Source organism: Patiria miniata, unplaced genomic scaffold (assembly GCF_015706575.1).
Source record: "Patiria miniata isolate m_02_andy unplaced genomic scaffold, ASM1570657v1 HiC_scaffold_20, whole genome shotgun sequence".
NCBI lineage: Eukaryota > Metazoa > Echinodermata > Asteroidea > Valvatida > Asterinidae > Patiria > Patiria miniata.
This window is the reverse complement of record NW_024037059.1, coordinates 24,395,186-24,408,064: the sequence shown is the minus strand read 5'-3', so window position 1 is coordinate 24,408,064 and position 12,879 is coordinate 24,395,186. Positions and strand designations below refer to the sequence as shown.

The following is a 12,879-nucleotide window of genomic DNA, read 5'->3' as shown; positions in this document are numbered from 1 at the left end:
ACACATATTGAACTTTAACACATTTTAACAAAACTGAAATAGTACCAAATTACAATGGATATTTTACAAGTACTGTAAAAACCGCTCTTATCTCTTGAGGTAGCCAGCTCTAAAATTTTACAATCTTAGGTCTTAACAAAAAATGTCACATTTCACTTAAAGCTTTTTTATTTTAAATCCGTGCACATAAAATGTGAAATACAGGGTTGCAAAGTCATGAAAAAAATCCTGTACAACCCATGCATGACCATCTGCAGTTTCTGGTTCGTTAGTCAAAACGTCATACGCGCGCACCACTGATTGCTTGCACCCATTGGATAAACACTCAAGTTGCGTTAACTTCCAGTTCCATTCGTGCTATGCTACGCCGTGTGAAGTACGCATGGTTGAATTGAGATGACGTCACACCAACGAACCGGATACCTGGCTATCATTTAGTGCATATACACTATGCAGTTTCTATAGTTGTACTGAAGTTTAGAGCTTTGTACCATTCAAAGCTTTGGGGTACTGACACTGTGAGGGGAGGTGCAGGCCATGAAAAAGTGGGAGCATTGGATACTAATACATGTAATAATCTTTTATAGCACCAAATCCATCAAACTGATGCTCACTGCTGTGAGGGGGAGGTGGAGGCCATCATCTTGATGGTAATGCACATTGCATAGACCTTTATTTTCAGTGTTATGACTGGCCAGTGTATTGTAAATGGCTCTAAGATGCCAATACAGCCTAGGAATTGGTCATGAAATGCTCTCATTTTGTTCTGGAAAAGTCTTTGAAATGTCATGGAATTTCATTTTAAGATTTTGAGAGAACCCTGAAAATTGAAGTCATGAATTCCATAACAGATAGTGACAAATCAAGTAATTCTGCTCCAGCCTCTTGGTAATTTCTGTCTCTGCATACATGCTTTTTTATGTACAAGTTGACAAATATCCCTGTGACCCATTTTAAAGGAAATAATGACAAAACAAATTACCAAATTGAATACAAATTCAAATGTTCTGGAGCTCACGAGAATCATCAGGTTATCATACAAAATACCCAAAGAAATCTTGTGAAGAACCTTATTATCCCCAAGTTTTATTTTTATTTCAACACAATTTGTTTAAACCCACCAATAATGTTTTAAAAAGACGAGAGTTGTGTTTCTTTCCTGAGTTGGTTGGAAGCTTTAGTTGGAAGCTGAATAGTACGCTAAACTCGGTTCTTAATGAGGGGAATGCGACCTCCATGTCAGAATCCCAGGACAGCGATCAATTACAAAAGGTTTAACACTGAGTTTAATGGCACCAACTGTAAAACACTGGGATGGCTGTAGGGAGGTTGCTGGTTCAAATCCCACCTCAGAAAATAATTAAAAACGAATTCGGTTCCAGAATACAAATGCTTACAAACACCCAATCTAGATGACCTAAAAATCAGCATTCAGTGTAAAGACGTGTCTGTCATCGTCTGCAGCCATTACGTTTGCTCGCTGGTACTCGGCCACTCGCTTCTCAAAGAAATTGGACTTACCTTCCAGGGAGATAGATTCCATGAAGTCAAAGGGGTTACACGTCTTGTACACCTGTGATAGGAATAGAAAATGATCTATACTTAACAACAGGATTGATTTTTTATTACAGATCTTTGACTGGAAACGTTAGTTGCCTAAGTTTGTAGAGATGCAGACACAAGTTGAAGTGAATCTTATAACAATGCCACACATTGTTAACGGCACCAAATGTAACACCTCTTTTAACATCCTTTGAAATACTTCACTGGCTTATCATTTGGAACAAGGTGTAACAGGGTGCATATAGTTGTTTTCTCTTCTTGAGGCATGCATGAATAATGCTATTAAAAGGATTTTTAATATTTTTTTTTGTTTTTCAAGAAATGTCCATTGAGAGTGGCATTAGCTATGATGCGAATAAACCAGTGCTATGGTCAGGTTCATCACTTGTCCTCACATCATCCAGTCCCAAGTCATCTCACAAGTTTTTCAAATGAACTGCGACAAAGACATTCCTTTGTTATTGTTCATCCAGTTACTTGTTACTGGATTTGTGATGCACTGAACAACACCACTGCACAAAACATCCTCAGCACATAACATTTCCATCTTGAAGCCCATAGAGGACTCAAAGTAGCTTCAAAAGGAAAGGCATTAAAGATCATGTGAATTGTGGTCTAAGAAAACCTGTTGCATGTCATTGATATCATTTTCCAGTACAGAGCAGAAATACACACAAAAAGTTATTTTCCAAATTTCTTTTTGGGGCAAATATAATGTTGACATCACTTTGGTTGTTTATGCTGTTTCAGACTAAAAAAATCACATTTCTCGGAATAGCATTTTGGGATTTTCATACCATCAGAAATTTTGGTAAAGAAGTTGTTCAATGTAATATTTAAAGTTCTATGCTGTAAACCATTAAACTCTATAATGATAATAATAATAGTTCTGGGTTTCTTTGGTCAGCATGTGAAGGGTTTTCCAGTTTGCAGCACGTAGTATGTGAACATTATACCTTGTGGCAATGCAGCTCCATCAGCAATCTGTCAGCCACAAACTCAATGTACTGTAACATGAGCTCAGCATTCATTCCAATCAACCTGACTGGCAAGGCCTCTTGAAAGAACTGCTTCTCAGTCTCTACTGCCTCTAAGATGATCTCCTGGATGCGAGTAGGGCTAGGCTTGTGCACAATGTAAGTGAAGAGATGGCAGGCAAAGTCACAGTGTAGACCCTCATCACGGCTGATCAGCTCATTAGAGAATGTCAGGCCAGGCATCAAACCCCTGCAGTGTCACAAGAATGTTGACCAGTCTCTCAAGAATTTTGATTGTCCAAAAGGATTTTAAAACAAGTCTCAAAACATAAAATGCTTCCAACTGCAACATGTGAACTCTGTTAATCTGTCAAGTATTAAAATACACCACCAAGAATGGCTCCAAAACCACAGCACTGATTGACAATGGCATGGATGGGTGCACTACAACCATTTCCTATTTGGTTTGTAGAATCCAACATTTGAAATTACCTCTTCCTCAGCCAAAATATAGCTGCAAATGATCCCGAGAAGAAGATGCCTTCCACTGCAGCGAATGCAACGAGTCTCTCTCCAAATGTAGCTTCCTTGGCATGAATCCATCGAATGGCCCAGTCAGCTTTCTTCTTGATGCATGGCACTAGCAAAGTAAAATGGACATGATTATGTGCTTTAATAAATAAGACTTTATCAATCCAATCCCATCTAAGACAAACAATTCTATGTCCTGATCAAGCAAGCAATCTGAGACAAGGCCATATGGAATATGTTGACTACATTCCTGAGGACGTTAGACTAATAGGAGACTCACTCCCAACACTTCTTCCAAACACAAAGGACATACAAGGTCAAAACTGCCATTCAGCATGTTTACAAAAGAGTCTAGCAAGTTGGTAAGGCTACATCCTTTTTGAAAGGTTTGTTTTGCACGATTTCAAGCTTAGAGAATCCAGACAATCCTTAAGTAGATAATTTTGTTTTTTTTCCTTCAACTGATCTTCACATTATGTTACAAAACCTACCCATTATGGCAGCAAAACCCTCAACCAAATATCAACCCATAATTACATGTGAATTATATCCATTTTAAATTATTTATACTCTTTTTTTAAATTCGTGGTACTAATGCTAAAATACACCACTAGTTTAGAACACAGTGCACATTCATAGGCTCATATACACTGATATGAGAAACATTGACAGTTAGTGAGACTCATTCCCTGCTTTGTTTGGGAACATAGCCAAATCAGTCAACAACCATATTATGTTTGTAGGTCACACTATGATAAGGACATCATTTGTTGGACAATCATGAATTTATCTCTAGTCCATGTGATTCTCCTTCAATGCTTCAATGAATACTGAACTAGTCTTACTCGTTTCAATTGCATTAAAAAGTCGAGTCTTCTCTGCAGGATCCTGTATGTAGCTTTCTATGAGGAGACTGTACATCTCAGAGTGCACGTTCTGTTTTATAAAAGAACAATCCAAATAAAAGTTATTATAAGACTGTCAAGCACACAGGCCTTCCACAAGAAATGTCTACATACAAATATGTAGATGAACTAAGACCTAAGACAAGATAGGTTTGCGGTAGCAGAATGTGAATAAATCTCTTTTGTGAGTATGTGTGGTTCCGAAAAGAACCTAACAGGCCCTTAAAATAGAGGCTTCTTTAGCATAGCATACAAATAGAGAAAAGAGAAATTCCTAACTACTTGTCCTCATTGCAGAGCCCGTCATAGTCTATGGAATATCCTCTTGTACAGCAAAAGTCTATGATATGCGAGCAAATTCAGCAATTAATTATGCTTGACCTCAAGAATATGATCATTCAGTGGGCGCCTTCTATTGGGTCATCCGTAACCCATTGTGTTACAAAAACATGGCATCCAAATTGACCAATCCACAGCTCAGTCAACCTTTCTGTTCGAAAGGACGTCACAGTTTCTAAGGACCACTCCGATTGGCTGGGGTGTGGGGTCGCATAAAATTGACATGCTACGAAATATCAGATGTTCATGCCATGGCTCTGCACACGTGAATATCAGATCCTCAGAATAAGACCGTCATTGCCCAACTAATAAACCTTGATACAAGATAATTGGGCCCCATTCTGCAGAATGTAACACAAAACTACTTTTGAAATGGCAGTGGGAGCTGAATCAATTACTTTTTGCATCCAATACCAGTTATACACAAAAGTCATCTAAAGATGTGATCATCCTTGCTCTAGATTTTTTAACTACTTAAAATGTTATGGACCTACACCGTGTTTGCTAATTGATTGTAAATATATTGCAGAGCTGTGCAACCTAATTTATTGCGTAAATCCTCTGCACTGTGTAAGTTACACACTGTTTTGTGCAATTGGTTACAGGTGTTAGATATTGGCAAACTCACAGAAGTCAACATTAAAGGCTTCAGCAATTTCTAACCTCCATAGCCATTTGGAAGCCATAGAAACATCTTGCCTCAGGAATCTGAACCTCTTGACCAAACCTCTCCACTAGGTTCTCATTGACAATACCATCGCTTGCTGCAAAGAAGGCCAGGATGTGCTTGATGAAATACTGCTCAGATGACTGCAATCAAACACAAGATATGTGGCAAACACTTGATTTATAATCAAATCAATTCATAAAATCACATTAAAAAACCTCCAAGTTACAAAGTTCTCAAAGTTAAGATAATAAATGTTATGGAACACCAGCAGATCGTTTATTTGTTGTACCATTTGATGGCCCATCAGAGCTCACACTTTCATGAAACATGCTGCCTGATTGGCTCATTGACCCCTTAGTTGATACATGTATATGATGTGGCTTTTGTTCACATTTGCTCTTTCTATACAAAACAACCAAGTTTGTGGGAAACAGATTACGTGTCTTTGAATCGGAGATGCTAGTTATCTGAAAGTGCACATTTCCATTTGTTCCAAGGGTTTCAAGAAAATCATTCCCAGAGTGTTGTACTACTTGATTGATTGTACCTTTAACGTTTGCCAATCTTTAAGGTCTCTTCCAAGATCCACTTCTTCACATGTCCAAAACGAAGCTGTAAAGAACATTATACACGTATAAAGAGATGTAACGCAATTTTATTCACTATAGGGTTATACAATGCACTGTGCTACCCAGTGCTGTCCGAGAGTTTGTACAAGCATTTCATAAAGTGCTGTGGCCTCGTGGTTAAGGGCACTGATTCGTGGTCTGCGGGTAAAGCTGCAGGTTGTGGGTTCGAGTCCTGGCGGGGTCATGGTGCGTGTGCACTTGGGCAAGGCACTTTGTCACTCATTGCTTCTCTCCACCCAGGAGTAAATGGGTACCTGTGAGGGCAGAGATGGTTATTGTGATTGAATTAGCTACCTTGCGCCTAACAGGCTGCATCGAGCTGTATACTCCCCAGGGAGCTGAGATGGTATTTGGAATGTTTCATGTGCCCAATGAGCAGGGGTAATAATGATGTAGCGCCTTGAGCACCAGTCCTGGTGGATACGTGCGCTTTATAAATAGCCAATATTATTATTATTATTATTATTATTATTATTATTATTATAAGCTTCCTCCAGTTAGACCTCCAGGCCTTAACCCACGACTTTCTGCTTACTAGTACAGATGTCATAACCACTCAACCACTGACATTACCGAGGTCAGTTGGCTACATCAAGACCAATGCAATGCATTCAATGACCACTGATTGACTTTATGTCGGGAATGTAAATAATTCACTAATGAGGTTTTGCCCTTCAACAACAAATTTTTTTATAAACACTGTATACACAGTGTTGTTCCCAGTGATTGTGAGAAAAAAATTCATGAACCTATGACTTCCTGCTTACTAGTGCAGACGTCTTACCACTTGACCACCAAGCTTGCCGGGATCGGTTGGCTGGTTCGAATCTGATATAGCAGCGGGTACCACAACCAAACTGTTCATGACATGGAATTTTGCATTGTGTTGATTATAAGATCTCCCCAACAAAATTCCATCTTATGAAAAATGTATATGAATTTATATGTTTTCACCAATGAAACTTACAAGCACTAAATCTTCAAGGCTGTTTGCAAGCTCCTTAAAAACATCACAAGCTTGCTTGCATGGGACCCAAACCAACAAGCCCCTAATCACTGAGCTTGCCTACATGTAAGCAGGCAAAGGATGTTTAATTGGAGTATTTCATGCTTCCAAACAAACCTTGTGCTTTCTTGTAAAATTTCCAAATGAGTGGATATCTGATTGGCAAGATGACATAACGTCCAGGGTTAGGTCTTAACAGGGGTTCTTCAGAGAGTTCATCTTTGCTGGTGGATGCATCTTGATTGTCCTCTTTGGCACATTGTGTCATTTCTGGGATTGTCCTGCTAACATTGCCTGATGTTTGAGAGTGTCGTCCTGATAGATTGTCAGTGGATTTGTTATCCTGTAGGGATGCAGTTCTCTTGCATCCTCTGTCCTCCTCCTCAATGTAAGACATCTGTGATAACAAGGCTGGCTCCTGACTAGCCTCCTCAGTATCCTCATGAGTTGCTGGTGCCCCATCACTGCCTGATAATCCCTGCAATTCGGGTAGTGCAAATGGCTCAAACTCCTGTGACATGGCATCTGTTGGTGAGGAGAATAAATCCAGTGACATCTGTGAATCAGGAAGCTCTTGCTGTGATGTTAGATCAAGATGTGGTAAGGCTGCTTTGTCTTCTCCACCTTTGACAATCATGGTGTCTGGGGAAGTGCAACTTTTCTTTGAGGGAAATTCACCAGATACCTGTGGAATTAAAACAGAAAATATTCCACTAACTATTAATGGAATGACTGCTTAATTTTCTGCAACATTTTCATACAAGTATTAATGTTTCATAGAGTTTGTTTCAAATGTTCAGACATGAGCACAGAAAAAACTGGAATGTATCTTTACAAACTACTTGGAATGAACAGGACGAATAATCTGTTGAATAAGACATCCCCGAGTATACCTCATCCTCTTGTGTAGCACTCTGGAAGTCCCTCTTACGATTATCACCACCCTTTCTCTCCATCGGTTGCTCTGTGCCTTCTCTTTATCTAATTAAATAATTCAGGAAAAAAATAGTTATTTTGAAATTAGTTACATAAATGTGGACTGTACAGTACAATGTACATATACAAAAATTGGTTTTGTCTCAATTAATGTGACACGTTGTGCCTGAGGTCATGTGTCTAAGATTGTGAATGTGAGAACATTTCAACAGAAAACAAAAAGCCGGGCTTTAAACAGAAATAGACAAAATCTATAAATTCTTTTTAAACGTTGATGAATACTTGAGAAATAAATATTTTTGAAAGAATGTTGCATCCTGACGCCACTTTTTTCATCGTATATTATCTCAATGACGGTCAGTCATTGGTATTGCAGAAACGTCAAGACAGTAGCAGTATCCTCGTGTGACCATTTTTCGCGCACTTAGTACTTTGATCGATTTTTTTCTTGCATAAACTAAACCCTACATAGAATGACTAATAAACTACATGGAAAAATGATTTGAGAAATATTCACACGTCAAGGAAGCAGCAAGAATGTCGTCATCTGCAGATGAGTCAAATTGGCTGCCACAAAAGTTTCGTGCCCATAATTCGCGCACGAACGGAAAACATCATTCTACAGAGTCTTATTGTGTCATACTTCTGAAAACAATGTGGATCGATGTTTGTTGAATAAAGGATAAATTTATGTGCACAACTTTGGTCTCTAGACTGATAAACTAACTGTTGTTTGCCATCCGACATTCTTACTAAATACACGTTTGTTTAAATATGAAATAAATGAATTTCTTTCGATTTTGGTAAACACATCGCATGCAAAATATTTAAAATCATATCATAATTTAAAATTTGAGGTAAATAAAATCCACAAATATTATGATATACTTTTGTTGCAAGTCTAAGGAGCTTAGTTAAATCCTATGCATAGAAAGAGTTCCGAGAATTTTTGTTTTGCTGAAAATCAACCATGTGCCAATAACATAACATTTTACAAACGTATAGGCCTACAGATTTTCCCAAAATAGAAACATTTGCAATATAACTTTAGTATGCCGTGGCTATATTTTTAAGAACATGGACAAATATATTTGAAATGACTCCTCCATCAACAACATAACAAAACCACCCTTCTGTAACAATGTTCTCCGGCATTCATTGCTCATTCTAATTACACCTGCGATCAATCAATCAATTATACAGGCGCGCGCGCGCCTAGCACGCGGTCGACCAATACCGTGGCCGATCGCACCGCCTCGACACATGGTTGCATGATACACATCATTTCAATAAAAACAAAAATAGGTATTGGCCTACTTTTTGGGTACTTTAAACATTACGATAGGTCTTATTCCGACAGAAATATATTTTAAAGGGAATGTACATCATTGGCTTAGTTGTTGCAATTTTCAAAAATGAACTATTTGAGGGGTTTGTATAATAGATCAAATATTGTTACACTGACATTTTTGAAGTTTGGTGTTTGAAAATGCTGGAAAAGCCAAGAAAAAAGAAAACGTTCAAGTAGTCTGGTTCCTTGACTCCACTAAAGATGAAATGGATCAATTTATAGATGCCGGAAAATTGTAAGGTAAGGGAACCAGTCTAGCTGGCTTTCACCTGTTCATGAACATGTAACCAATAGCAAACAAAATTTTGACTGAAAAAAATGGTAAATTTGGAGCAGTAGTTGAAAAATAGTTAGGTTTTTCCAACGGTGGTCGGCCGACCACCGTTGGAAATTTATACAAAAATACCATTTTCTTGAAAATGACTTCACACCAGGTGCCATATTTTTACAGGATGCTTTAGACTGTCATTAACTAACATCCTAGTAAGATATTTCGTAAAAAATTGGTAGTTTTATTTGTTGATGTTTGCAAATGTTGTATATTCCCTTTAAGGCATATTCATTCCAACAAACAACTCGGTACAAAAATCTGCATCTTGGCGAAACAGATCCTAAAATAAAAAAGTGATATAAGGCGCACGTCGTATTTCATGCTCCTTAATTCTGATTACGCCCTCTGTTGTTTAGTGAAAGTCGACCGAAAATGTCTTTCACGTTTCGGGGTTGTACGGCGACACTGATCGGAAATTCGTAGCGATGTTTGTATTAGTTTTCTGGGCCATTCAATAATGTTACGTTTTGTATCTAGTCAGTACGGCAATAATTTATCACTCTCTTTGATTTCTCAGAAAAGCTTCTGATTTCCGCATAACTGCATCGAGAAGAAAGGCGATGTGACGATGGATCATCGACGGTGTTTTGTCCGTGTTGTGTTAAAAAGATACGAGCCGAGAAAGTTGGTTGCGCGAATATTGGGCAGCGCGAATTTGGGGCACCGGACGATACATCTGAGACTAGCTTGAATAACTCTAGCCCCATAAATGTGGCCTATTTACTGGACTGCCTCCGTAAACATAGGCCACACATCCACATGTACAAAAACGTGTCGCACTTTGCCAAATTTGATTTTCACATTTAGGCTTAGTTTGTAAGATTTTTTTGCTTTAGAAGCATACTCGCCCTCTTTATCGGCTAGTCAGAAAGTGCTGCCTTTTTCAGATGTCTAATTTTTGTGAAATTTCATGCTGAAATTTGATACGCAAACGTGTAAAAATGAATCTGGAAATTTCACGAAAAATATACATCTGAAAAAGGCAGCACTTTCTGATTAGCCTATAAAGAGGGTGAGTATGCCTCTAAAGCAAATAAGACCTACAAACTAAGCCTAAATGTGAAAATCAAAATTTGGCAAAGTGCGACACGTTTTTGTACATGTGGATGTGTGGCCTATGTTTACGGAGGCAGTCCAGTTAATAGGCCACATTTATGGGGCTAGAATAACTCCAGCCATGCCAGCCCCATTGGACCGGAGGTGGAGTTATTCAAGCTACATGTAGGCCCCCTACATCTATCAAAAGCCTTTCACTGTCTATCCACCCGTCGTTCGGTTATCAAAAAATATCATTTTGCTGACTTACACTCATATTTAACTCGACAACCAAAGCAAAGGACAAGACCTGCAGACAAGCCCCATTTTCTGGCGAAGTAAACAAAGGTTAGTGAACAAAGAACAGCACCCTCTTGTGTTCGGTAAAAAAAAACACCATTAATATTGTAGCACCCCCTCTAGTGCCAGAATAGTTTTGGCCGATCGCGTTTCCCAAAAAGTTTCACCAGCATGCGCTATGCAGCATATATGCATGTGTACACACATCGTCCTGCTGGGTTGCGTGATCTAATTAATTGCGTGTACTATAGCCGGCCATCAATATCTTTGGCCAGACCGTATCGATAGGTGTCGGAAATTGTCTGTAGCTACTTTTGTCATTAAAACCATACTCCCACGTTTGGAACATTGGTACGTTCTGTGACATAAGGTGCAAGATCATAAGATGTGACTTTGATTGTCTTTATTTTGCGTGAACTTCATCATTTCCTCTATTGAACAGTATTCACAAAGTCCACCGCGCCACCGCACACTGTACGGTTCGCGCTCAGTAGCTTGCTCAGGCTCAGTAGTTGTGCGGTACGGTAAGCCTACAGTACTTGGGTTCACGCGTTTAACGTTTGTCAAAGTTTGTGTAACTCCCCCAAAGTTTTGTTGGCGACATCGGGTTACGTACGCATACGGCTGGAGCGAAAATGGCTTGGTTTTGCTGGTCACTCCTTGTCTGCATAGTGATGATAGCATCTACAGTCAACGGTCAAAGAATGTTCCCAGGTAATGCTTATGTCATTGTCCGTTTGGGAAAAAATGTTGCAACCTGACGCCACTTCAGCGGTTGTGTACAAAGTCTATGGAGAGTATTTTGTAAGTTTCCTTACAAAATTGGAAATGTTTCTCAGTCCCAGAGTCTTGTCTTATTATCATTTTTGCAATGACTGACCTTCATTGCGATGGTCATATAGGAAGAAAAAAGTGGCGTCAGGTTGCAACATTTTTTCCACGAAAATTCACATTTATTTAATTGGACTCACAGAATTGAATTGATGATGAAAAGCAATTCAGCAATGTTGTGGAAAGTATAGGCAGGATTAATATGTATATGACAGTGGAATGTTTGTTGTACGATGTACTGTGGATGCACAAAATGCATTGATTCACATGATATCAACTGGAAATTTGATAGCCCCATAAATGTGGCCAATTTACTGGACTACCTCCGTAAATAAAGGCCACACTTCCACGATGTACAAAAACATGTTGAACTTTGTCAAATTTTGATTTTCACATTTATGCTTAGTTTGTAGGTTTTTTTGCTTTAGAAGCATACTGACTCGCCATCTTTATAGGCTAATCAGAAAGTGCTGCCTTTTTCAGATGTCTAATTTTTGTAGAATTTCATGTTGAAATTTTGATACACATACGGGTGCAAACGAATCTGGAAATTTCACAAAAAAATAGACATCTGAAAAAGGCAGCACTTCCTGATTAGCCTAGTATAAAGGGGGTGAGTATGCTTCTAAAGCAAAAAAAACCAACAAACTAAGCCTAAATGTGAAAATCAAAATTTGACAAAGTTTGACATGTTTTTGTACATGGTGGAAGTGTGGCCTTTATTTACGGAGGTAGTCCAGTAAATTGGCCACATTTATGGGGCTAGAAATTTGATAGAGTTATGTAGATTTTCTGCCCAAGCTATTGTTGAAATGAAATTACAAAAGCGGTAGAAACATTAGAATTCAAAGAAGGTTGCTAAAAGTTGCTGTAGTGTCAAAGACATGTTGAACGGATAAAAACACTCTCTAAGAACTAAAAGAATGAAAAAGACCCTTCACAAACCTCCCTTCCCTCCCCCCCCCCCTCTCTTTTTTTTTTTGAAGGGTGGTGGTGGATGTGAGGGTAAACAGCATGCTTAAAACTTGTTTTCTGTAGGGAAAAAAAGTAACAGAAAGATTGCATTATCAGGAATCCTAATGTCGAGATTTGAAGGTTTGCATGGTGGAAAGATACTAAGACAAGATAAGTTTTCGGTAGTACCATGTGAATAGATCTCTTTTGTGAGTATGTGTGGTTCGAAAAGAACCGGAGGGACTCAACGTTTCTAACAGTATGCTCTGCCCATCACTTAATTCACAGCTTCAGTAAAAGTCAGCCAGTTTAATGCTGTTGAAAATATGCCAACTTGGCACTGGAAAATATTTTCTTTTCTTTTAGAAGATTGTGTGAAAATATTAAGTGTTTTCCGTACTTTGTACGAAATTATTAAAAACGTCAAAGACATTATTTCAGAAAAGGAATTTATTTTGTTGTTGTATGTGACATGTTTAGGAGAAGATTGCGCTATAGGCCCTATGTCTACTCTGGCTTGT

The 12,879-nt window shown here is 38.6% G+C and overlaps 2 protein-coding genes across 3 annotated transcripts in view; one reads left to right on the top strand and one right to left on the bottom strand.

Annotated features, from left to right (window-relative positions):
* Window positions 1-465: 465 nt before the first annotated feature.
* LOC119728275 (ribonucleoside-diphosphate reductase subunit M2 B-like) lies at window positions 466-10,646 on the bottom strand. 2 transcript variants are annotated; one of them, XR_005271026.1, is made up of 10 exons: window positions 10,545-10,646; window positions 7,514-7,601; window positions 6,738-7,305; window positions 5,533-5,597; window positions 4,979-5,125; window positions 3,917-4,007; window positions 3,033-3,180; window positions 2,520-2,790; window positions 1,309-1,573; window positions 466-1,248 (listed from the first exon to the last, which is right to left on the bottom strand). XR_005271026.1 is itself a non-coding variant. In XM_038200449.1 (9 exons), exons 2-9 carry the CDS (start codon window positions 7,574-7,576, stop codon window positions 1,418-1,420), a joined length of 1,509 nt encoding a protein of 502 aa, XP_038056377.1. In that variant the 5' UTR covers window positions 7,577-7,601; window positions 10,545-10,646; the 3' UTR covers window positions 466-1,417. The 2 variants fall into 2 exon arrangements, 1 of the variants encoding a protein (XP_038056377.1); XM_038200449.1 differs by having other exon boundaries at window positions 466-1,573.
* A 79-nt stretch (window positions 10,647-10,725) lies between these two features.
* The window catches only part of LOC119728273 (pikachurin-like), a 56,166-nt gene continuing 54,012 nt past the window's right edge, over window positions 10,726-12,879 (top strand). The window contains exon 1 of the mRNA XM_038200442.1: window positions 10,726-11,287. Within this exon, the coding sequence (XP_038056370.1) occupies window positions 11,209-11,287 (79 nt within the window). The 5' untranslated portion in view covers window positions 10,726-11,208. The remainder of the gene's footprint in view (window positions 11,288-12,879) is intronic.